At 41.0% G+C, this 27,187-nt stretch overlaps 1 protein-coding gene across 1 annotated transcript in view; it reads left to right on the top strand.

Moving 5' to 3' along the window:
- The first annotated feature begins 2,144 nt into the window (after nucleotides 1-2,144).
- LOC142470192 (chymotrypsinogen A-like) overlaps nucleotides 2,145-27,187 on the top strand; it is a 118,665-nt gene continuing 93,622 nt past the window's right edge. The window contains exons 1-3 of the mRNA XM_075577168.1: nucleotides 2,145-2,154; nucleotides 2,257-2,360; nucleotides 3,872-3,951. Of these exons, the coding sequence (XP_075433283.1) occupies nucleotides 2,145-2,154; nucleotides 2,257-2,360; nucleotides 3,872-3,951 (194 nt within the window). The remainder of the gene's footprint in view (nucleotides 2,155-2,256; nucleotides 2,361-3,871; nucleotides 3,952-27,187) is intronic.

Here is a 27,187-nt window from a genome sequence, read left to right as displayed (position 1 = left end):
CCCACCTTTGGAAGCAGCCGGCGGGTCCGTCGCTGGCTCCGGCGACACCCGCAACCCGCGCTGCCACATAGGAGGGGGGTCTCTAGGAGCCGCCTGGGACCGGGGCTAGACCCCTTTTACCTTTCTGGGTTGTGCTTTGCAGGGAACTTAGTGGTGAGTCATGCCTTATACCGCTTCTGGGTGACATGAGCATTAAATGAGTATCCCCCTTAACCTAGGGTCCTCTTGACTGTGTCAGAGACACCTCACATCCCTATGCTTCTTTTACCTTTTTGGTCTGTGCTGAAGCAGGGAACTTGGCGTAACTTTTTTCAAGGGAGGATTTTAACCAGAGGTATGTGCCTATATGTCCCCAAACTCCCCTTGAAACTCAGAGCCTGGGAATATCCACTGGTTATCTCTCCTGGAAAAGTAAAACACACACATTCTTTATCGTTGCACAATTACATACATTTCATGTACAACCAATGGATCCAAGAGCTGACACTCTAAACCCACAAATATGGTTCAGAGGTAACCATCCGGGCAGAACACCTTTATTGATGGCCTGGTTACCCCTTCATCGTCACAATGGATATATCAGGATATGGATATGCCCATATTTGGGCATCCACAACATCATCCAGTCTCCCTCTCTGTCTCCCTCCCTGCCTGTGTCTTTCCCTCCCTGTCTCCCTCCGTGTCTCCCCAGCAGTCTCTCTGTCTCCAGTCAGCCAGGGGATGGTGCAGATGCCCAAATATGGATAGGTTAGAATATGGATATGCCCATATTTGGTTATCTACGGTATCATCCAGGCTGTCTGGAGCCAGAGAGACTCCTGGGGAGACACGGAGGGAGGGAGACACGGAGGGGACACGGAGGGAGGAAGAAAAGGAGGGAGGGAGACACGGAGGGAGGGAGACACGGAGGGAGGGAGACACAGAGGGAGGGAGACACGGAGGGAGGGAGACACGGAGGGAGACATGGAGAGAGGGAGACACAGAGGGAGACACGGAGGGAGGGAGACACGGAGGTTGGGAGACACAGATGGAGGGAGACACAGAGGGAGACACGGAGTTAGGGAGAAACGGATCGAGGGATAGAAAGAGGGTGGGAGAAACGGAGGGAAGGAGACACGGAGGGAGACCCGGGCAGGGAGGGAGACCCGGGCAGGGAGGGAGACCCGGCAGGGTGAGAGACCCGGGCAGGGAGGGAGACCCGGGCAGGGAGGGAGACCCGGCAGGGAGAGAGACCCAGGCAGGGAGTGAGACCCGGGCAGGGAGAGAGACACAAAGGAGAGACAGAGGGAGGGAGATACGGAGTGAAGCAGACAGGGAGGGAAAGAGACAGGGAGGGAAAGAGACAGGGAGGGAAAGAGACAGGGAGGGAAAGAGACAGGGAGGGAAAGAGACAGGGAGGGAAAGAGACATGGAGGAAAAGAGACATGGAGGAAAAGAGACACGGAGGAAAAGAGACACGGAGGGAGAGAGACACGGAGGGAGACACAGAGGGAGAGAGACACGGAGGGAGAGAGACAAGGAGAGAGAGAGACAAGGAGGGAGAGAGACATGGAGGGAGAGACATGGAGGGAGAGAGACACAGAGGGAATGATACACGGAGGGAGAGAGACACGGAGGGAGAGAGACACGGAGAGAGAGAGACATGGAGGGAGAGACACGGAGGGAGAGAGACACAGAGGGAGAGAGACATGGGCAGGGAGGGAGATATGGAGGTATGAAGACTAGGAGGGAGACACAAAAGTAGAGAGATATGGAAGGAGGGTGGAAGATGTAGAGGGAGAGAGACATGGAAAAGAGACATGGGGGGAGAGAGACAGAGGGATAGACACGCTGCTGCTGCTGCTGCTGCTGTAAAGCAAGTTAGTTTCTGTAATTTCTATCAGAAGATTAACATCATGCGGGGTCCTTTGATGACCCCCAGAAATTTGCCCACAGCCCCAATGCGGTCACGCACCCCTGTGCCACGGGACTGGTATTATAGTTGCTCATACATACAATTCTAATGTACAGAACTTTCCATTCTTCACACATCTCTCTTTCCCGTGTGCAAATATTCACACTTCTCCTGTATCCAAAGAACCAGCAGAACTTGGACCCATAACACCCGTTTGCAGTGGGGGAGACTTGTTTATATAGTGGGTGCCATGCATCAAGGTGTCCGGGTGCTGCATAAAAACAACATCACACAAAAGAAAATGCAGTTGAGAAGACAACGATATATTTTGCAATAATGCGATTTGTTTTCTCCTTTCTCAGGCTGCGGTGTCCCAGCCATTAAACCAGTTATTTCTTGGCACGCCAGGATTATGAATGGTCAGGACGCCGTGTCAGGGTCGTGGCCATGGCAGGTGTCCCTACAGGTAGGAACCCTAGATAATCTTCTAAACGTGGCATGTAACACCCACGGAAACCGATACACTAGATACCTTTATGGACGGGCGAGACATCGTTTCACAAGGGAAAGGTATACAGGGATATGCCAAATATTATTATTATTTATAAAGTGACATGGTACAATGTGGGAACAGCAGTTATATAAGCAGAGCAAAAACAAATAGGAAGTGTGGGGGCATGAGAAGAATATTGATCCGGGGAGATATCTGATTGCCAATACTGGAGTCGTTCCTCCGGATCAATATATTACAGATGCAGCGGCCATAATTTTACGAAATCACGCGGTTTATACCTCGGAATACCCATATGATGGTGCGGGATTACTTCGAACCATACCGCCTTAAGACGCGAGTACATAAAATGGCATTTTAGTGTTCTGGCTTATAAACACCTGAAATTGACACAGTAGCACAGTACAATGAATTCATTTCATTGCATATAATGGCACACAATCCATAAAATTCAAACAAAGCAACCGCGATAAACTCATGTTCCTGGGGCGATTGGTCGCATTAATGCCGCGTGGAGTACAGCAGCGCACACTAAAACGGCACCGTGATGCCGTAAAATAACGACCGCTGCATTTGTATATTCTTCATACTGAAAAAAATATTATTTCAGTGGGGTCAAAAATAAGCAGAACACAAATCGTTCAAGTTGCCAGAAACCCTAAAAAGTCTGTTTAGCGCAGAATGAAGTTGCTATGTAACAACCCATAAAACTTATTTGACGCAGCGCGAGCGTTTAGTTATATAGGGGAACAAAAGGAATTATTTTCCCAGTATGGGTAATAGAAATAATATTACAGTAACGCTTTACATTTACTAGCACTGATGATAAATAAATAAAATACACATCATTCTGAATGGATTTAAATTGCACCAATCAGGTATTCAACGCGACGCGACCAAAGTGATTTACATTTGGTTATTTTTTGCCGCTGATGGCGCAGATTGAGAAATGTTAGGTTAGTCAGGGCCGGGATCCCAACTCCCATCCGCACGGACACGTACAAACCAAATATAGCCACGAGCTACAAACGCGGTCAGCGGGGGGTCAAGTACTGACCCCGGACACCATTGCTAACCCATGATTGACGGCTAGACACTTATCGGTAACAGGATCACCGCTCATAATCCAGGGAGGATGAGGGGGGTGAGGGGGGTATTATCAGGGAATGTTTCTTTAACTGTAGTATTAGTAAATTACTCCAGGCACTCCTCTTATGGATCCCAATCCAATAAGGGGTGGCCAACTCCAGTCGTCAACGGATACCAACAGATTGTTTTTCAGGATATCCCTGCTTCAGCACAGGTGGTGCAGTCGTTGACTGAGCCACCTGTGCTGAAGCAGGGATATCCTTAAAACCTGCCCTGTTGGTGGCCCTTGAGGACTGGAGTGGCCCACCCCTGCAATAGGGTGAGAATGCAGGTAAGAAATACACCAGCTTCCAATCATTTTGATGTTTGATTAACAGGAGCACACTGGATACCATGTCTGTGGGGGATCTCTCCTCAACCCTAACTGGGTCATCACGGCCGCTCACTGCGATGTCCGGTGAGTATCTCAAACCTGCCTGGGGATGTGTGAGATTAGAACTTTACGTGTCAAGGAAATTGGGGGAGTGAAATTGCCCCCAAACAGCTGTATTTTCATCTTCTTATATCTGGGTGTTTTGCACTCGCCTCCTTGGGATTTGGGGAGTCCCCCGAAGGATTTACATGCCACACATATTATAATAAGCTATTCAATTCTGCAACTAAGTGCATCATTTTTCGTACTCTCTTTTTCTGCTGTAAATCCCTTTGCCTAGAACTCTGCACCAACCAGGTCCAGGTGCACCAAAGGGGGCTAATCTTTAGCACGCCTTTACTTCCATTCATATAAATGCTAACGCTTAGCACCGTTTTGTAGATATGGGCCACAGTCTGTCTGCAGAAAAACTGTAAGATAATTTTGATGAAACAGAAAGAATCCCATACAGTAGCAGTGAATCAGGGCTGTTTCTTTGTTACAAAGCTGCAGGTGCTGGTGTTAGTGTTGCACAGTAACAGAGGGGAGACTTTGCTCTTCCTGGGTAGCCTTTTAAAATGTGGTACCCTTTAAATGACTCTTTATATCAGGGTGCTGCCTAGGGAATCATAGTGATGAGCAGTACAAGATTAGAGACAGATAAAATCATCCCTTTTAGAGTTGGAACACGCCTACTAAAGTCAGGCACAATGGTTAATTACAAAAGACAGGGGTGCCCAATGCTACATCAAATTGACAAAACATATATGGTAATAAGTATAAAGTTTAAATACTTCAAAAATGATAGTAATTACTTGGTCATTTAGTTAAACCCTTTGGCCAAAGCATCGTAAGCCTGCATACCAAACGTCAAGGTATAACCACAAATGCAGGTCCTAACACTAAAACTGTGAACCCTTCCTGTTACCTCTGTATGAGGGGAAGCAACTACAGTATATCTTGTCAATTCAGCTAAATATTTAAGTATATTTATACTTTATACTTATTACCATATATGTTTTGTCAATTTGATGTAGCATTGGGCACCCCTGTCTTTTGTTATATACATTTGCCACGCTCATTAGCACTCATTTTGGCATAAATATATATTCATGATATGGTGGGTGTAGGAGTTTGAGCTAGCTGGGAATGGTTTATTGCTGGAGCCACAAACTAAACAATATTTGTGGACGTATTAATGTCACAGGGAAACATTTAGAACGTAACTTTTAATAACTCAATACATAACATTGAATATTGTCCAATATACAAACAAATAGATATATTAAATTAAAAAACAAAACATGGAAGAGGAACCTATGTGATTATAGGAGCCATGGATAGGAAATCTCTCTGAATATTGGATAACCGATGGATAGATCTGTTTCCTTAGATTGTTTTTAATAGTGTGTTTTTGCCCAATAAATATCAAGGGAGCGGGAGAGACTCAGTGAGTAAAGACACTGACTGGCACTGAGAGTTTGAAGGGGAAGCTGGTTAAATTCCTGGTGTCGGCTCCTTGTGACCTTGGGCAAGTCATTTTATCTCCCTGTGCCTCAGTCACCAAAAACATAGGTTGTAAGCTCCACAGGGCAGGGACCTGTGCCTGCAAAATGTCTCTGTACGACGCTGCGTAAAACTAGCAGCGCTATACAGGAACATGTATATATATATATTAAATATACATTAAAATATATTAAAACCAGCAGCACTATACAAGAACATGTATATATATATATATATATATATACATGTTCTTGTATAGTGCTGCTGGTTTTAATATATTTTATATTTTATATTAAATAATATATATATATATAAAAATATATATTAAATAAGCAAAAAATCTTACCCTCCTTACGTCAGGCAAAGAAAGAGGCAGCACTCACTTAAAAGTTATAAAAAGTGTTTAAAGGCATATGAAGACAGACAACCAATCCCATTGGGACTACTGGGGCTTATTCATTTTTATGGGACTTGCACCACCATTATTGTTTATTATCTAGGGTGCCAGCTACTTGATTTTGTGTGTGTGTGTGTGTGTGTGTGTGTGTGTGTGTGTGTGTGTGTGTGTGTGTGTGTGTGTGTGTGTGTGTGTGTGTGTGTGTGTGTGTGTGTGTGTGTGTGTGTGTGTGTGTGTGTGTGTGTGTGTGTGTGTGTGTGTGTGTGTGTGTGTGTGTGTGTGTGTGTGTGTGTGTGTGTGTGTGTGTGTGTGTGTGTGTGTGTGTGTGTGTGTGTGTGTGTGTTTACTGGCTTTGCATCCCATCCCAGCCTCTGTCTAAAAGCTGTGTTTAAAACAGTATGCATTGGCTTGAGGATTTGCTTGTGTAATACGAGCTTGAGACAAAAGGTGGCACTGTGTGCTCATTTGCATGTAATTTCCCAGAATCCCTTGCTGCAGTGGAAACGCTGTGTGCTGGGCGATAGTGGGGAGAGACAGGGTTGCAGACCTGTCTAAGACATGTAAACTAACATACAGGAATATTTACAGTTGCTTTATGCTTTACTGTGGGGGGGGGTTTTGTCACTTTTTTTACCCACCATAACCTTAATAATTGTGATATATATATATATATATATATATAGTGAACCAAGTGTCCCACTAGGAGACAAGAACAGCACTCAGGATATGATGCAATAAATGTATTGAAACAACAAACAGGCACAAACAAGTCCAACGTTTCGGTCCTGTATAAGACCTTCCTCAGGGGGATGCTAGAGAACACTGCCCAAGGAAAACATATATACCCACCACCAACCTGTGCAAGCAATTGCGAACAGCTGTTTATAATTAAAAACGGGAGCACTGTAGATGCCTGGGAGCCCGTCATCACTGCGCATCAGTCAGGCTTCACTGCTGTTCTGTTTACATCCGGCTGTCAGATGCCATTCACACCGCGCATGCGCGTCCACGGGTGGAGCCAGTAAGCACACCAGATCTCTAAGGCGTCCCCCGTTGCCATGGCGACGTAACCGAAGCGTCTTTAACCATGAATTCGAAGGCAGAAGCAGACTGCAGCGGAGAGCAGGAGCACAAAACTGTGCGGATGTGATGATGTCACCTCACCACTCGTTACTATCCCTGTAACATACATAGAAGTGTATACTTAAAAACATGTTGAAGGTTTAAAAGCATATTCCAGATGCATGGTATTAATTAAGTAACTACATCAAAATCAATAATAAGTGCATATAAATGATCTATCATAACTACGCTAAGCTACCGCAATCAAATCAAAAAATCACAGTGGCTATTGCTGAGCAAAGGGAAGAAGAGAAAAAGAGAAAAAGTAAAACCAGATAAAGGAACAAAAGAACAAAAGAAAGGGAAAGGGGAAAACAGCATAGAGCCAACAGGAGTGAGAGAACAGGGAATGCAAAACACACAGAGAGGGGAATATCAAGGGGATCCCCAGCATAAACTACTGTAGATACCCCACTATTATTACACAACTGATATTACAAAAAACACCCCAACTTGAAGTCCTCATTTAACCCTCTGGGTGCCATAGTGTCTAATTCATAAATGAGCTTCATTTCCAATTGTAGGAGCAGTTTCCCTCTATCTCCACCCCGAGTGGGGATATGCGCTTGCAAGATAGGCATACATCGCAGGATTGCGAGACTATGTTTAAAGTTTTTAAAGTGCCTCGCAACCGGTTGTAATTTATAATCTTCAAGTCCTGTGTTGTCGGTCAGAGCTTTCCTGATAGCTGATCTATGGAGGCAGATACGCTCTTTCAGCATCCGAGATGTTTTCCCGACATAGTATCGTCCACACGGGCAGCAGATAAAGTAGACAACGAATCTGCTTTCACAGTTCATATAGCTATTTTGTTATAGAAGGGGGTGGAATATAGGCGATTCATTAACCCTAGCAGATCCGGTGGAGAAGTATGGCAAACCCACCAGTTGGCTGAGTAGGCAACCGGGAGTATTCAAATGTCATGGGTGTACCAACTGCCAATACCTTATTCTTGGCAAGCAGTACACACATCCTCACAGCGGTACAATACGTAAAATCCGGGACTATATGAACTGTGAAAGCAGATTCGTTGTCTACTTTATCCGCTGCCCGTGTGGACTATACTATGTCGGGAAAATAACTCGAATGCTGAAAGAGCGCATCTGCCTCCATAGATCAGCTATCAGGAAAGCTCTGACCGACAACACAGGACTTGAAGATTATAAATTACAACTGGTTGCGAGGCACTTTAAAAACTTTAAACATAGTCTCGCAATCCTGCGATGTATGCCTATCCTGCAAGCGCATATCCCCACTTGGGGTGGAGATAGAGGGAAACTGCTCCTACAATTGGAAATGAAGCTCATTTATGAATTAGACACTATGGCACCCAGAGGGTTAAATGAGGACTTCAAGTTGGGGTGTTTTTTTGTAATATCAGTTGTGTAATAATAGTGGGGTATCTACAGTAGTTTATGCTGGGGATCCCCTTGGTATTTCCCTCTCTGTGTGTTTTGCATTCCCTGTTCTCTCACTCCTGTTGGCTTTATCTTGTTTTCCCCTTTCCCTTTCTTTTGTTCTTTTGTTCCTTTATCTGGTTTTACTTTTTCTCTTTATCTCTTCCCTTTGCTCAACAATAGCCACTGTGATTTTTGGATTTGATTGCGGTAGCTTAGTGTAATTATGATAGATCATTTATATGCACTTATTTTGTTGTAGTTACTTAATTACTGCTGCGGCTCATTTTATTCTAACACATCGCCGGTTTTTCCTTGGCTTTTTCCTGGAATGCCGCATACATTTTGCGTTCTCAGCCACGGGTCATGCGCGGGTCATGCGCGGTTGACGCGCGGTTGATGCGTTTATTGAGAATAGTTCGGATTAAATAGGTTGCAATTCTTCGCGTGTCCGCCAGATGGCAGATATTCATGAATTGTAATGCGCATGCGCTTCAGTAATGTGTCGACTTGCAGGGGTTTCGTTTAAAAAGATACCACAGTGTGCTATTGTATCCCTGCCTTGAGACTGAAGGAAGAGGTTGCAAAAATGTATCAATTTAGGCTTTTAATATTAAAGAAAGACAAAGACCATTTTCGGTTACAGTATTCTCCAGAGACCCGCCATGAGTGTTCAAGTGCAGCCCGTTTTCCAAAAACCCGACAGAAGTTACGCGTATTTGATATGGGCCGCGATTAATGCAACAGATGATAAGATGGCAACCGTTGTTCAAATTTATCAGTATTTTATCAAAAACTATGACTTTTACAAATTTTCGCCAGCTCCTCATACGTGGAAGCGTGCAATAAGGAAAAGGTTATGTAGCGATCCCTGTTTTTATCGTATTGAGCCACAATTTGTTGGAGGGTATTGGTGTGTATCACCGGCTTTTTTCTATATCTATGATCATGCAGACGGCAAAAGGCGAAAGATCGTGTTAAAAACAACTAAGAAACGACAGTCGCTGCCAAGCAATGCACCAGCACCAGCACCAGCTTCCAATAACGGTCCCACCATCAGTGACAACCCTTGCTGTCTATCCAGCAAGCCTGAGCTGATTTTTCGCATGCAGTTTCAATAAAGCTTGCATGTACCTAAGCAATTTCCAGCCTCATCAGCTGACTACAGGAGTACTAGTCCCACTGCAAACTATCGACGTGGATGATCAAGAACACTGGACTGGCAGTGGCCCGGCACCGGCGCCAGCTGAATGGGAAATTCTATGGTGAGTATTGTTGCCGTATTATTTTCTGTGTTTTTTTTTATTTTGACAATACTGTATCAATATCGGTGCGATTCAAAAGTCAAGCGATTCTCATGTAAGCAATATCATTGACTGAGCGGCTTCTACACTAGTGTACTGCAGATACTGAACAATTGGTGGAACGCTAGGCGCATGCGCATTGGCACCTTCTTGAAACGCATATGCGTGTCATTATATCGACGGTAGGCGCATGCGCATGGGAACAGGAGATGCCCCCCGATAAAATTATTGGTGGGACTGGCCAGGAACTTCTTTACGGGGCTGACCATTACAGTAAAACTTTTCTTTTTGTTTTTCCTCAGAAAATAAAACGGCTAATGGAGGGATTTCGATGGATAATATCGTTGCACATTGCTGAATCAGATTTAAAAACCCACATACCGGAGTCTACAGTTTAGTGGCCGTTGTTATTGATTAGGATAGAATACTGTACCTGAAACAGTATGCTGATGTTTTCCGGCCGTACAGTATACAATACTTTTTAATATACTGTACAGTATACTGTGTAATAAACCAGAAAAAAATAAAAACTATGCATTTATTCTACATGTATCACACTACTGTACATACATTATGTGTCTTCTATACAGTGCCAGTACATACAGTACAGTACAGTATGTGTCTTCTATTTTTTTTAATACTCTTATACTGAGCATGCCTACAGTATACTGTGCAGTATGCCTCGACATTCTAGAAACACTGTATTTTGTTACAGTAGCAAAGGAGCCAATGGAACAATGTAAAACAAATCAACATGTTCTTTTATTGGTGGAGTAAGTACAAAAACATTTATTTACAAATACTGTACAATGTAGAAACATTTTAAGTGCACAGCAATTCAAAACATCAACAGGTGTATGGTTTACTGCTACAGTGGTGAAAACATTTATGCATAGAAAGTAAAAACATTTACAGTCAGTCAGTATGGTTTACAGTCACATGTTATAAAAGCAAATTCTTTATTCATAAATTATATAAAACTCAACATCTCCTTTATTAAAGAACGGCAAGGCAAAACATATACATTGGGATGGTGTGCAAAACAGTCTGCACCAGTACAGTCCTCGAGGGCAGCAAACAGGCCCGCTTTTCAGGACAACCTTGAAAACCGGGTCTGTTTGCGGACCTCCGGGACTGGAATTGTGCATGTCCTGTGTGTGTGTACAGCAAGTTAAAACATTTCTGTATAAATACAAGTTAAAACACACAACAACATCTCCTTTATTTAAGTACAGCAGGTCAAAACATGTACAGCACAGTTCAGCACAACAGTATGGTCTTACAGTTCCCATGAATAAAGCAGAAAGTCCACCACATTGTCCGTCAATGGCCGATTCCTTGCATGGCGCAAAACGCCATTAATGCAGTCTGGAATGCCTTTCATTACACGATCTGTAATTGGATAAAAGCGCTGCATTTCCTCCAGAATGGTCTTTCTTAAATTGGCAGGAAGTGCCTTTTTTACTTCTAGCTGAGCGCCGGTGGCAGATCGCACAGGGTGATGTCGGGCTCCGTATCGATGCGAGCTAATGTAGGTCTTCTGGGAGCAGGTGGGCTTGAGGCGACGGGCGATGGTAAGTTGTCTGGGAGGAAGCTTTCCTCCGGTTTTGGTCGCTGTGTTGTCTCCTGGCGTGGTCTTGACGGGGTTGTCATGTCCTCCTCAACGGCATACATGTACACAACATCTTCTGGTGGAGGGGGTGCGCTTGGTGATGGAAGGGGGTCGATGCTCCCATTCATCACATCCATGTCACCCTCCTGCTCCGGCGTCGGGGAAACAGGGGCATGAACACCGAGCAAATGATGTATACCCGCTATGTCAGCCTCTATCTTCTCCATCCGTCGATCCATCCGTTGACCCATATATTGCATCCGTTGATCCATATGTAGCATCCGTTGATCCATATGTAGCATCCGTTGCTCCACATTTAGCATGGTCTCCAGAAGCAAATCTATCTTTGCCAGCACAATAGATTTCCCGGGGAGATCCACACTTATCCCATTCAGCATCCAGTCTAACGAGCTGCTTCTTGTGCATGGCGTGTGGACATCTGGGTGGGTGGGTGCAACGGAGGATGAGATGGGGGTTCCATGGAGAAAAGCGGCAGCGTCATCGAAGAAGGGTGGAGGAGGTGACCTGTGGATATCCGGTAGAGGAAAAGTGTCAGCATCGTCGAAGAGGGATGGAGAAAGTGACCTCTGGATTTCCAGCTGAGAAGCAGAGTCGTCTAAGAGCAAAGGAGAAAGTGACCCGTGGATTTCAGAGGCACCAGCGGCAGCGTCGTCGGATAGAACTGGAGAAGATGGCCTGTGGGTTTCCGGGAGGGCGGCGGCAGCGTCGAGGACGAGGGGTGGAGAAGACGGGCTGAAGATTTCCGGGACAGTGGCGGCAGAGTCGTCGAAGCGTATGTGAGGAAGTTGTCTGCGGAGTCGATGGGTTGGCTGCCATTCATTTTGCATCGAGAGTACATCACCGTATATCTTCTTGACATAATAAGGCTGATGTCTATGAAAACCCTTAGCCTTTGGGGTCAGCAGAAGGTTTTCTTTATTGGCCTTAGCCTGTCGCTTTTGCCTTGGCGTGGAAACGGCAACCGCCTTTCGCTTTTTCTGCATGACAGGCACGGCAGAGGCGAGTGGGTTCCTGCGTCCGTAGAATCAGGGTTGAAACATGGAAGCAGATGGCATAATGCAGTATCTGGACAAGGGCAAGTTCAGATAAAGATCATCGAGTGGTGGGGCAAAGTGTGTAACCTTTTATGCATGGCTGCGAGGTACAGGTGTTGAAAGTGGGCGTACTCTAATGTGAGTCATTACCGTATAAATACACCATCCATTTTGTGGATTCACTGCACATTGAATACACATTGACTAAACATTGAATATACATTCTTGTGTTTGTATTTCTTTCTACTCGCAGCAATGCCTGTTAAAAAGATTTCCACGGATCTCAGCATGCGAATTAAGGAGATGTACACGAGCAGACATCGAATTGCTGCTATCCAACGCTGGTTAGCTACATCTGGCCTCATTGTGCCAGCAACCACCATGAGCTTTCATGCACACGGAAAAAACAGAGAACGCAAAAGGGCACCAAGGGTAACTAACGCGTAAGTATATTTATACAACTTTACAAAAATGTAATTTCTAATATTTTTGTTATTTCTGTTGCTTTATATTACAACAGTATATATATTTTGTATATTTATATTTATTTTACAACAGTATATATATTTTTTATATTTATATTATAACAGTATATATATCTTGTATATTTATATTTATATTACAACAGTACATATTTTTTATATTTATATGTATATTACAACAGTATATATAAATTGTATATGTATATTTATATTACAACAATATATATATTTTGTATATTTATATTTATATTACAACAGTATATATATTTTTTATATTTATATTACAACAGTATATATATTTTGTATATTTATATTACAACAGTATATATATTTTTTATATTTATAGTTATATTACAACAGTATATATATTTTTTATATTTATATTTATATTACAACAGTATATATTTTGTATATTTATATTTATATTACAACAGTATATATATTTTGTATATTTATATTTATATTACAACAGTATATATATTTTTATATTTATATTTATATTACAACAGTATATATATCTTGTATATTTATATTTATATTACAACAGTATATATTTTTTATATTTATATGTATATTACAACAGTATATATAAATTGTATATGTATATTTATATTACAACAGTATATATATTTTGAATATTTATATTTATATTACAACAGTATATATATTTTTTATATTTATATTACAACAGTATATATATTTTGTATATTTATATTACAACAGTATATATATTTTTTATATTTATAGTTATATTACAACAGTATATATATTTTTTATATTTATATTTATATTACAACAGTATATATTTTGTATATTTATATTTATATTACAACAGTATATATATTTTGTATATTTATATTACAACAGTATATATATTTTTTATATTTATATTTATATTACAACAGTATATATTTTGTATATTTATATTTATATTACAACACTATATATATTTTGTATATTTAGATTTATATTACAACAGTATATATATTTTTTATATTTATATTTATATTACAACAGTACAGTATATATATTTTTTACATTGCTGCATATTAATAGAACAATATATTGTATCCTGTTATCTACTGTCTCTAATATTTTTACTTACCGGATTGTTTTTCTTTACATTGTAGGGAGACAACTCTTCTGGTGGACAAAATAAGTGAGGAGAATGATGAGAGGAGTGCATTAAGGGTCAAATACACTCTGCAGGAAAATCACAATCTCACTGTATCCGAGACCAGCATAAAGAAGATGAGATGCAGCATTGGATGGAAATATGGACGTGTGAGGTTAGTACTGGACAGTACAGGAGGTAAAAGTGTTGTTTAGGAAACTGTACTGTACCACTAAAATTATTTATTCCTTGTCATTACAGAGCGTACCCCATGATACGGGACGTAAACAAAATAAAAAGAGTGGTCCAGGCCCAGGCATGGATCGACAGTGGAGAAACTTTCCAGGATTGCATCTTCACTGACGAGTCTACTGTGTCGCTGGAGAGATTTGCAACCTTTGCATTCCACAAAAAGGCCGCATATCTTTGAAGCCGCGGCCAAAACACCCCATGAAGCTGCATGTGTGGGGTGCCATCTCTAGGCGTGGACCAGGATGCATTGTCATCTTTGAAGGTAAAATATATCAAATATAATGTAGCCTTATGCCCTGTACTTTACTAGTGTAGCCTTACTGTATGCACTGTACTATACTACTGTATTGTGCAGTTTTTTGAGCACTTTTCTTTTCTTGCTATAGGAATCATGAATAAAGCTTTCTTCCAAGACAATATTCGCCCTGAGATAGTGCAATACATCACACGCGAGTTCCCGGATGGTCACCGTTTCTACCAGGACAACGATCCAAAGCACACCGCGTCAACAGCGCATGTCCTTGAGCACGGTATCAACTGGATGAAGATGCCAGCGGAGTAAGTGCGGTAACCGTGTCTCATTTTTTTCCCACTGTTTTTACTGTGTACTGTATCTCTTAAACTCATTGTCCTTTTTTTCCAATGACAGATCGTCAGACTTCAATCCTATCGAAATGGTTTGGCATCAGCTGAAGGACCATATCCGGAAAGTGGTGAAACCCTCCAAAAAGGACGAGTTGTTGAAAGGCATAATGAGTTTTTGGAACGATGTTCTCACCGTGAAACGCTGCAATAAATATATAGACCATATTGCTACTGTGTTGCCCATTGTGATCGCGCGTAATGGGCAAGCATCAGGAAAGTAGTACTGTACTGTAGGATTGTAAGTACAGTATGATACAGGTAAGTATGGCACAGATTTTTTCATTCCTAATAGTCAGAGTATACAGTAGTTACAGTTTTTTCTTTACAGAAAGCAGCACCAGCCATCTGGTTACATAGTATTTAACAGTAGTCAGAGTATACAGTAGTTCCAGTATAGACTAGTTTGACAGTAGTACAGTAACTGCCTACTAACTGCGCAATTTTTTTCTTTCTAGAGAAAGCAGCACCAGCCATGTACAGTAGTACTACACAACACACAATGCCATAATACAGTACGCACATACCTGCACTAATTTTTTGTTCTCTTGTCGTTTCAGGAAAAAAGGGTAGCCTGGGGGGAGGTGGGGTGTTGTGTCCAGTCTAATCTGTTTGTACAGTCAAATGTACAGTATAGAAACAGCAGTAATGATGTACACAAAACCTCTCCTCTCTCAATGAACTGCTGTACTGTTCACAGAATAAGGAACAAGATAAAGACGGAAAAAATAATATTACTATATATATATATTATACATTACAATATATATTATTAAATAATATTCTTATAAATGTGCATTACTCATGTTTATCCATGTTTTGCAAATGTTTTCTAAATGTTTATCCAATTTCAATCTGCCAGAAGAACTTAATAAAGACTGCATTATGTATTATTCATGATTATTTTTATATTTGTATTTTTTGGTTCCTGATAAACTAAAATAAATATTTATTTACATTCCTGCTAATCATAATCATTGACAACACCCACACCCCTCCCCCCATCCCTACAGTACACCAATGAATAAGAATGAATGACAAAACAACATGAATCAGTTAATGGTTTTTTTAACTCTCAATTCTCACAATGCTTTGCAAATCAGATTTACATTTCAAAATCGAGAAGGGATTTTCCAAAGCGTTACCGTAAACAAAGCCTCAATGGGTTGGGGGGGGGGGTAAGTCATGTGCAGTAATCAGCTAGCTCTCATCACAAAGAGGATTACACACAGGCGCAATGAGGTGACTGACGCTCGGCTATGGACAGATTAAAAACACAATGACCAGCTTCAGAAAATTAATGACTCTGTGGGGGGGGGGAGTTGGGTGAGTCATGCGCAGTAAGGAGCAAGCTCCCATCTCAAAGAGGATTAGAGTACACGCAGGCGCAGTGAGGTGATTGACGCTCGGCTAAGGACGGATTAAAAACACAATGACTAACTTCAGAAAATTAATCACTCTGTGGAGGTGTCTGTCGATAAGAGTTTGTGTGTGCGTGGGGGAGGGATGAAGGATTAGTTGTGCAGTAGTTCAAAGAAATTACATAGTGTAGAGTAGAGTACAGTAATTTCAAAAGGCAGTTCATCATAATAATTTGATCCCTAAACCCCCAAATAGAACCCCGAAATACAGTACATAAAAAGCACACAAATCAACCATGTGCAGGCAAACGCACAGATTGAATATCGTAATATCAAGGTGATGCTCTGTGCAAATCAAATTCGAGAAGGGATTTTCCAAAACGTTGCCGTAAGCAAAGCCTCAAAGCTCCCGTCTCAAAGAGAATTACACGCAGGCGCAGTGAGGCTTTGTAGCTCGGCTATGGAAGAATTAAGAACACAATATCAAGATTCAGAAAATTAACGACTCTGTGGAGAGGGGGGGTTGGGTGACTCATGTGCAGTAAGCAGCTAGCTCCCATCTCAAAAAGGATTACACGCAGGCACAGTGAGGCTTTGTAGCTCGGCTATGGACGGATTAAGAACACAATGGCAAGATTCAGAAAATTAACGACTCCGTGGAATTTCAAATCCTTGAGCTAACCTTGTGTGTGTTCATGGGGGAGGGGGCTACAGGGTATAGCTGCATGAAATTCAAAGCTAAAGACATACTTTAATTTCAAAAGGCATTTCATCATAATAATACACCCCCATATACAGTACGTAAAAAGCACACAAATCAACCATGTGTAGTCAAACGCACAGAGTCGCAGTCAAAAGCTACAGCACAGATTGAATATCGTACTACAGTAAGATGTTTTTTGCAGGCTTGTGGAGAAAATAAAAATTAAAAAATAACAATATATTTTTTTTTTCACTCAAGCAAGCAGTGGTGGGCGAAGTTACAGGCGCATGCGCAGTAAATTCCAGCTGTCAAGCAGGAATGTGATTGAAACCAGACACACGTTCAAAGGAATGGTGTCGGAGAGATGTACTGCATCGTAGAGAAGATAAGAAGTTGAAATACCCTGCAGTGCAGTTAATTATCCTGAGCGAGGGGAGAGCGCTGTATATGCCAAAATGTGACACTGTTACAGTACAGTACACGCCTATGCGTTTCAACAATTTTCAAATGAGACATACTGTACTGCAGAACAGCACTGCAAATGCATGTATACTTTAAATATGCAAATTTACAATTACTGCATGCGCACACACAGACTGTGTACTGACGAAGGTTGAACCACAAAGGTATTAGACTTCCAAGACAACAGCTTGCAAACGCCCCCCTGTGTTTTTACACGGCATTGCAGTATTGCAGATAGCGAGAATAAAATGCTAATATCACGAGCGCGAAAACAACGCAGTTCACTCCGGGCGAAAACGACATAAAAACGCACCTAACCGGGATAATCTGAGAGCCGCGGATCTAGCCGTTTTAGGGCATCATGCAGTAAGCAGCGGAAAGGCAATTCTCGCCACTTTCCCGCCAAAAATGGCTACCCCTATTCGGTAAGGGGCGAGAATAAAAAAATACGCCAGTTTTGTTGGCTCGGTTTTTTTTTCCGCCGGTGGCGAGGCGAGAAGGCACTTCCCGCCTAAAATTGAAACATTTTCCGCCACTCTGTATTCTACTAGTGGCGAGTAGCTTAGCGGAGCTATTCGCCACTCTAGAATTGCGTTTTTATGGCGAATCAGCCACGCAAGAAAAAGTTGGCAAGTTGCTGGTGAGAGGCTGCTGATGAGTGGCAGATCGGCACTTAGAAAAATTTCTGGCCTTTTTCCTGGCTGGGATTGATGCCGGGGGTCTCCGTAGCTGATACCATTAATACCAGCACCGGACCCCCCCGGCATGCATCCGAGGCAGGACAAATGCATTTAAAGGCCACTTCATTACCATAGCGGCTAACCGCTAAGGCAATGAAGGGGTTAAACATCAGTGCCAGGTTTATTGTGGGTAGCGGGGGTGGGTTAAGGGGGTATTTGGCCCTTGTTGTTTGTTTAGGGCTTGCGGGGGGGGTTGCGGGTGCACTTAACCCCTTCACGACCATAGCAGTTAATACCGCTACGGTCATGAAGTGGTTAAGGCCTCCCGCTACCCACCCGCAAGCCATAAACAAACCACCGTTGGGGCTAATACCCCCTTCACCCACCCCCGCTACCCACAATAAAAAGAAAACACACACGACAGCCCCACACTAACTAAAGAAATATATATATATATAAATAAATATATATATATATATATAACACCAAAAACACCTATACCCCCCTAACATACAGTATAGTAATGGGCACAATGACTATTATCCACAAATGGATAATAGTGCATGTGTACATTTAAAATACATACAGAACAATAAATACATTAAATACATGTAGCACTCACCCATGTCCAGCTGCCACGATGAAGGCCATCTTCATCTTCATCCTGCTAATGGCCCATACGCTTCTGCAAAACAGACACAAGAATAAAAACATCCAATGTAATGTCCCCTAACCCCTTAATCACCATAGCGGTTATTAACCGCTACAGTCATTAAGGGGTTAACCTACCATCACCCACATACCCTACCCCACTACCCCCCCCACCCCGTGAGGCCTAAGCACCCTCACCCACTATCCACAAGGGAGTCCTACCACATACCCTTGGGGCCAATACCCTCTCCCCCTACCCCACCACATACAGTACAATAATGTGCCAAATAACTATTATCCACATAGGGATAATACATTATTTGGCCATTATTAAACACATTAAATACCATAGTAAAATAAAGAAAATTCTACTAACCTCATCAATAAGAAGGCCCCGTCGCCAGCATCATCCTTGTGGTCCGTTGCCAAAATAATACATAGCCAATACATTGCAATGACATTCACATATCAATGAACCCCTTCATCACCTTATCGGGTACTAAACGCAAATGTAATGAAGGTGTTAAGCCATCCTGGCCACATACCCACCCTTCACACATTCCTTTGTACAGTGGCTTCATCATGAAAAAATACAATAAAAACAAAAGAAACAATATATATACACACACATGATGAACCAATATACAACTAAATGTGTCAGGGTTAACAAAAACATGCTCCAATAACAATACCACTTATCCATAACATCCTCATTCAAATGCAATGCATTTCCAAAACAAATCTAATGTAATTATCCAATCTAAAGCATCAAATGCCAATCAAAAGTCTCAAATGCCACTTAAAACATTGCATTTACATTGTATACATGCTGCATATAATGTAAGCTGCATGTAGACGCTGCAAATCAATGTTAACAATACAATATTCCAAATAAAATAGCATTACATCAAAAGAACTTTACAATGTTATCCAATAAAGTCACCATCAATCAATTAACATACATGAATTACATCCCAAAACAATTAAAATACCATCCATACCAATTACACAATTAACTATAGCAACCGTTACAGAGGACAAGTTAGCATCATAAAAAAAGGACACCAAAAATTTCAATATACTAAAGCATGCCTCAACATTACCTACAGTACAGCATAGAAGCCAAAAAATTACATCTCTCTAATAATAAAATACATTTAGCACACATCTATGCATAGCAGCATAGCCAAAATCATTTACAATACTGCAAATCAAGCTTTTACAACACTATCATTTCTTACCCTGTATGTATATATCTCTCTAGACATACATACATACATACATACATACATACATACATACATACATACATACATACATACAGTGGCAAGAAATGATTTACATTAAAAAAAATATACACATGAAAAAGCAAAAAAAAAAAACATTTACATTAAATATATTTCTTTATTTAACTTACCATTACTTGACCCACTCAACGACTCCCGTTGATCAGCTTACTCACGAACCAATCCACGAACAGGAACCCATAAAATAAAAAAACATAAAATAATAAACATTAAAATAATAAAACACGGCAATCTAGGGGTCTTCTAGTTGTAATCCATCTTCATCTGTATTCTTCTATCTTCTTCCGGGGTCTTCTCTCCGAGTAGGGATAGACATCCCACGCTCTGATTGACTATCGTACCATGTGAGAGCGGCCATGTTTCTTTTAATGACGTCATCTTAAAGGCAATTGAAGCAAAGCCATTCTGAATGGCTGTGCTTCAATTGCCTTTAAGTGACGTCATCATTTTTTTTTGCATCGGCCAAAACACATGGTTTTCACGGCCCAATCAGGGCCGTGGGAACCATGACGAAAATGTGACGTCATAGGCCTTTAAAAGCCTATGTCGTCTCATTTTGAAGCCAGACGCCAAGGAGGAAGGACCTCCGGAGAAGAAAGAAGACCATGGCGTGGCAGCAGACGGGAAGAAGACCCCGGAAGAAGGTAGAAGAATACAGATGAAGATGGATTACAAGTAGAAGACCCCTGGATTGTCGTGTTTTATTATTTTAATGTTTATTATTTTCTGGTTTATTATTTTATGGTTCCTGTTCGTGCATTGGTTCGTGAGTAAGCTGATCAACGGGAATCGGTGAGTGGGTCAAGTAATGGTAAGTGAACTAAAAAAATTTATTTAATGTAACTGTGTTTTTTTTTGCTTTTTTCATGTGTTTATTTATTTTATTGTGCATCATTTCTTGCCACTGTATGTATGTATGTATGTATGTCTAGAGAGATATATACATACAGGGTAAGAAATGATAGTGTTGTAAAAGCTTTCTTTGCACTATTGTAAATGATTTTGGCTATGCTGCTATGCATAGATGTGTGTTAAATGTATTTTATAATTAGATAGATGTAATTTTGTGGCTTCTATGTTGTACTTTAGGTCATGGTGAGGCTTGCTTTTCTATATTGTAATTGTTGGTGTCCTATTTTGTATGATGCTAACTTGTTCTCTTTAACGGTTGCTATAGTTAATTGTGTAATTAGTATGGATGCCAATGTATTGGTTTGGGGATGTAATGTAATTAATGTATGCTAATTGATTGATGGTGACTTTATTGGATTAAATTATATACTTCTTTTGATATAATGCTATTTTAGTTGGAATATTGTATTGTTAACATTGATTTGCAGCGTCTACATGTAGCTTACATTTTATGCAGCATGTATACAATGTAAATGCAATGTTTTAAGTGGCATTTGAGGCTTTGGATTGGCATTTGATGCTTTAGATTGAATGATTACATTTGATTTGTTTACGAAATAGCATTGTATATCATTGAGGATGTTATGGATAAGTTGTATTTTTATTGGAGCCTGTTTTTGTTAACCTGGAGACATTTATTTGTATATTGGTTCATCATGTGTGTATATATATATATATGTGTACAGTGGCGAAAGCCTTTATTCTAACTCGGCTAGCTCCGAGAATTTCAGATTATCCCGGTTATGTGCGGTTTTGTGTCGTTTTCGCCCGGAGTGTATTGCGTTATTTTGGCGCCCGTGATTTAAGCATTTTTTTCCCGCTGTCTGCAATACTGCAATGCCGTGTAAAAACTCATGGGGCCGTTTGCGAGCTGTTGTTTTGAAGTCTAATACCTTCGCGGTTCAACCTATGTCAGTACACAGTCTGTGCGTGCGCACGCAGTAATAGTAAAATTGCATATTTAAAGTACATGCATTTGCGTGCTGTGCTGCTGTACGGTACTGTACTGTATGTCACATTTGGAAATTGTTGAAATGCATAGGCATGTACAGTACTGTAGCAGTGTAAAGGGAACCCTCGCTACTGACATTGTTTGGGTAGCCCTTTTGGCAATATTGTATCTCCTTTCACATGTCAGTGCTACACACTGTATCAAACATTTGGAAACCATACACTGTATCATTCCATATACTGTATTTGCCTGCCCTGTTAGAGGGTATAGAGCTACAGTAGCCTAGAATTTATTTGGGATACATACTCCCTTTTGGTCTACCATTCTACCCTTCCTCCACCTTATTTTTAATTCGCCGCTAACATAGGATTTGGGTTCCAGGTTTCTGCTCATTCTGACTTAGCCGCGCTGGTTTGAAATGGCTTTCTCCGCCATTACGGTCAATGATAGGACCTTCCTCGCCGGCGTGACCCTATCTCGTCGCCATTACTGCTCGGACCCTGTTGGGGTCAAGTGAGAGGGTTCCTAACATGTAGGGGCGAAATTAATTTTATTTCTAAGTGCCCTAGAACAGAAGTTCCCACGCCAATTGGCGTTGAACTTGACCGAGGCCCTAAGTAGTTCCCACGCCAATTGCGCAAATATAATTTTAAATAATCCGTTCTGTGGGTCTGAGCGGGTTGAAATTCGCCTGGTCCTCATGCGGAAGGACCCTTGCCATAGTGGCCAAATATCAGCCTTCCACGACCCCCGGAACCAGAGATACCAAAATACAGTTTAAAAGCACATTACAAAAGTGGCTTTTTTTCTGCCATGCAAGTCAATGGCAGAAACCTAAACTTACCATTACCCTGACTCCGTTCTGTTGCCACGAGAGGGTCGCAATTTGCCATGCAATCCTGCCGCAACTAGGACTACATGGTGACTGAATCTGAGCCCTCTAGATTGAACAGTACCGGAGTTGTGGGTTCCAGGTTTCTGCTCATTCTGACTTAGCCGTTTCAAAGCTTTCTCCGCCATTACGGTCAATGATAGGACCCTCCTCGCTGGCGTGACCCTTTCTCGCCGCCATTACTGGTCGGACCCTGTTGGGGTGAAGTGAGGGGGTTCCTAACATCTAGGGGCAAAATGAATTTTATTTCTAGGTGCACTGGAAGTTCCCACGCCAATTGCCCTAGTTCCCACGCCAATTGCACGATCATTGCTCTTTTTTTACAATGTTGCCGATCTTGCGGCTTTGCGGTCAGGCAGTATAAAACAGTGCAGCAAGCCTCGACATTTGTTACACTGTCAAAGGAGCAAATGGAAACAATGTAAGACAAATCAACATGTTCTTTTATTGGTGGAGTCAGTACAAAAAAAATTATTTACAAATACTGTACAATGTTGAAACATTTTAAGTGCACAGCAATTCAAAACATCAACAGGTGTATGGTTTACTGCTACAGTGCAGTACAGTACATGTGTGAAAAAAATTGTCAGTCGTATGGTTTACAGTCATGTGTTGTAAATACAATACAGTACATTCTTTAATATCTTTAAAATGTAAATATATAAATATATAAATATAATTTAAAATAATCCGTTCTGTGGGTCTGAGCGGGTTGAGATTGCACCAGTTCAGTCCTAGAGGGCAGCAAACAGGGCAGGTTTTCAGGGCAACCTTGAAAACCGTGCCTGTTTGCGGCCCTCAGGGACTGGAGTCGTGAATGTCCTGTGTAAAAAAACACACAACAACGCTTTGCTCATTTTCTGCAGTTACTGTAGTCATTGTGTTTTTAATCCGTCCCTAAAGCGTCAATCGGCTGAGTCACCCTATCCTACCAACCCCCTCTCTCCACTGGGTTCCTTAATCTTCTGCATATTGCCATTGTGTTCTTAATCCGCCCATAGCCGAGCTACCAAGACTCAGTGCGCCTGCGTTTAATCACACCATCCGCCCCCCCAACCCTTAGAGGCTTGCTTTGTTAACGGTAACGCTTTGGAAAATCCCCTCTAGAATTTGAAATGTAAATCTGATGTGCACAGCACTGTGAGAATTGAGAGTAAAAAATCCATTAACTGATTCATGTTGTTTTTTCATTCATTCGTACTATACACTACAGTAAACTGATATTTCATCAGGGAAAAAAAATACAAAGATAAAAATAATCATGAATAATACATACTGCAGCCTTTATTAAATTCTTCTGGCAGATTGAAATCGGAGAAACATTTACAAAACATTTGTAAAACATGGATATACATGAAAATGGACGTTTATACTGTATGAATATTAATTAATTATATATATATATATAAATATATATATACATATGACTAAAAAGGAGGGAGAGTAGGGTCAAAAAGGTGCACTCAAATGCTGAATTATGAAAAATAGAAATGGACTTTATTAACAAAGAGTATAAAAAACACAAAAGACAGACCCACACAATTCACATGTCAGATCGCTATGCGACACAGCGTAAAAACATCAAAGAGGTACAATTGGTCTGATAAGAGCCAAAACAGGGTAACAATATATCATTACAAATATAACATAACAGAACTAGGGGAAAAATATTTCTCCCCAAGTAATGTTTACTGAGATCGGCCGATCCAGAACAAGAGTAGCAATGAATATAAATGGTAAGTAGATACAGACCACAAGAGAAAAATTGGATATATATTGTAGTAAATGTACATAAACCTCTTAATGATGATGAAAGATAATTAGACACATAGCTAGAAATACATACAGTTGTGACCCTTAAATGTGCTGTAAATCAGCTGAATAAAGTGATGCCCAGATTGAGCTGCACATGTAAAATAAGTAGCAGCAGTGGTAGATCTATAAAGTGCACTGGTAGCGCTCATACAGTATAAAGTCCCCTGAGATACAGAGCTCAAAGATAATGAGCAGTGGTGGTGTGTGAATAACACAGGGACATAGAGCACTGCTGTGTGTGGTGTGCACAAGGCACTGGGGAAATCCAGTGATAAATACCAGCGTTACTCAGTCAGGCAGCAGGAGAATCACATGATAAAGACCAAAGTCTTGCAGTGGGACATCAACAGTAAAACGGATGAAAGTCTCACGCAGTATGGTAAGGCACATGGGTCACAGGATGGAGGGGTGCTGTCACAGCTCTGCTCCTACGGCCGTTTCGCCAAAAAGGCTTCTTCCGGGAGCATACAGTGTCAGCATAAACAAACACTCTTAAAGGGCTCCGTTTTCCCGCCAAAAGTTCACTCGTGACCAACAGCCAATAAGAAATTCTGAAAAATAGAACCGTGTCAGCTGTTGCTATGTGGAAGTGAGCAGAAATTTGGAGGCAGTAATCCTTAAAGAGACAGACATAAAAAGACACAGGAAGTGGCATAATGTGATTAAAAATCAGCATAATTGCTAAGCAGAGTGTTGTAAAGCAAGGAGGCATGAATAAAAATATAAGTAAAGCTAATTTAAAGAGTGATTAAATTGACAATATCTTGAAGAATGTCCAATGAAATGGCATTATACTAAGTTAGATACCAAGTATTGACAATACTACACAGAGACATAAAATATGGAGGATCAAAGGAGAGATGAACTATAAGCTGTGATTGAGACTTAATAAAAGATTTCTAGGGAAAGCAGGGTAAGTTACATAAAACAAGACAGAGTCTCTAAATGAGTGAAAAGCTAAAGGAACATTGCAAAACTGAGGTAATCATTTAATCCAGTTGGAATCATGGTCCCTAATTGAACTATCCATCTGCATTCTTTTTGCAGTAGGAGCTGCTCCACATTACCGCCGCGGATGCCTATGTTGATTTTATCAATGGCAATTCTGCATATTGCCATTGTGTTCTTAATCCGCCCATAGCCGAGCTACAAAGACTCAGTGCGCCTGCGTGTAATCACCCCCCCCCCCCCCCCCCCCAACCCTTAGAGGCTTGCTTTGTTAACGGTAACACTTTGGAAAATCCCCTCTCGAATTTGAAATGTAAATCTGATGTGCACAGCACTGTGAGAATTGGGAGTAAAAAACCCATTAACTGATTCATGTTGTTTTTCCATTCATTCGTACTGTACAGTACAGTAAACTTATATTTCATCAGGGAAAAAAAATACAAAGATAAAAATAATCATGAATAATACATACTGCAGCCTTTATTAAATTCTTCTGGCAGATTGAAATCGCAGAAACAATTACAAAACATTCTTATTCATTGGTGCACTGTAGGGGTGGTTGTCAATGATTATGATTCGCAGGAAAGTAAATAAATATTTATTTTATTAGGAACCAAAAAATATAAATATAAAAATAATCATGAATAATACATAATGCAGTCTTTATTAAGTTCTTTTGGCAGCTTGAAATTGGATAACCATTTGGAAAACATTTGTAAAACATGGGGAAACATGAATAATGCACATTTATAAGAATATTATTTAATAATATATACAGTACTGTAATGTACTGTATAATATATATTCTATATACTGTATAGTAATATTATTTTTTCCGTCTTTATCTTTTCCTCATTCTGTCTACAGTACAGTAGTTAATTGAGAGAGGAGAGGTTTTGTGTACATCATTACTGCTGTTTATATACTGTACATTTGACTGTACAAGCAGATTAGACCGGACACAACACTCCACCTCCCCCTAGGCCACCCTTTTTCCTGAAACGACAAGAAAACAAAAAATTAGTGCAGTTACTGTACTTACTGTATGTGCGTACTGTATTATGGCATTGTGTGATGTGTAGAACTACTGTAGGAGGCTGGTGCTGCTTTCTCTGGAAAAAAAAAGTAACTACTGTATACTCTTAATATCTGGAAAGAAAAAATCTGTGCCATACTTACCTGTATCATACTGTACTTACAATACTACAGCACAGTACTACTTTCCTGATGCTTGCCCATTACGCGCGATGACAATGGGCAACACAGTGGCAATATGGTCTATATATTTATTGCAGCGTTCCACGGTGAGTACATCACTCCAAAAACTCATTATGCCTTTCAACAACTCGTCGTTTTTGGAGGGTTTCGCCACTTTCCAGATATGGTCCTTCAGCTGATGCCAGACCATTTTGATCGGATTGAAGTCTGGCGATCTGTCATTGGAAAGAAAGGACAATTGGTTTAAGAGCTAAAAACAGTGGGGAACAAAAATGGGACACGGTCTACTGCACATACTCCACTGGCGTCTTCACCCAGTTGATGCTGCGCTCAAGGATATGCGCCGTTGACGTGGTGTGCTTGGGATCGTTGTCCTGGTAGAAGCGGTGACCATTGGGGAACTCGCGTGTGATGTATTGCACAATGTTGTCTTGGAAGAAAGCTTTATTCATGATTCCTATAGCAAGAAAAGAAAAGTGCTCAAAAAACTGCACAAT

Source organism: Ascaphus truei, chromosome 19 (genome assembly GCF_040206685.1).
Source record: "Ascaphus truei isolate aAscTru1 chromosome 19, aAscTru1.hap1, whole genome shotgun sequence".
Lineage (NCBI taxonomy): Eukaryota > Metazoa > Chordata > Amphibia > Anura > Ascaphidae > Ascaphus > Ascaphus truei.
The sequence above is the reverse complement of the archived record's forward strand: the minus strand, read 5'-3'. Positions and strand labels throughout refer to the sequence as shown.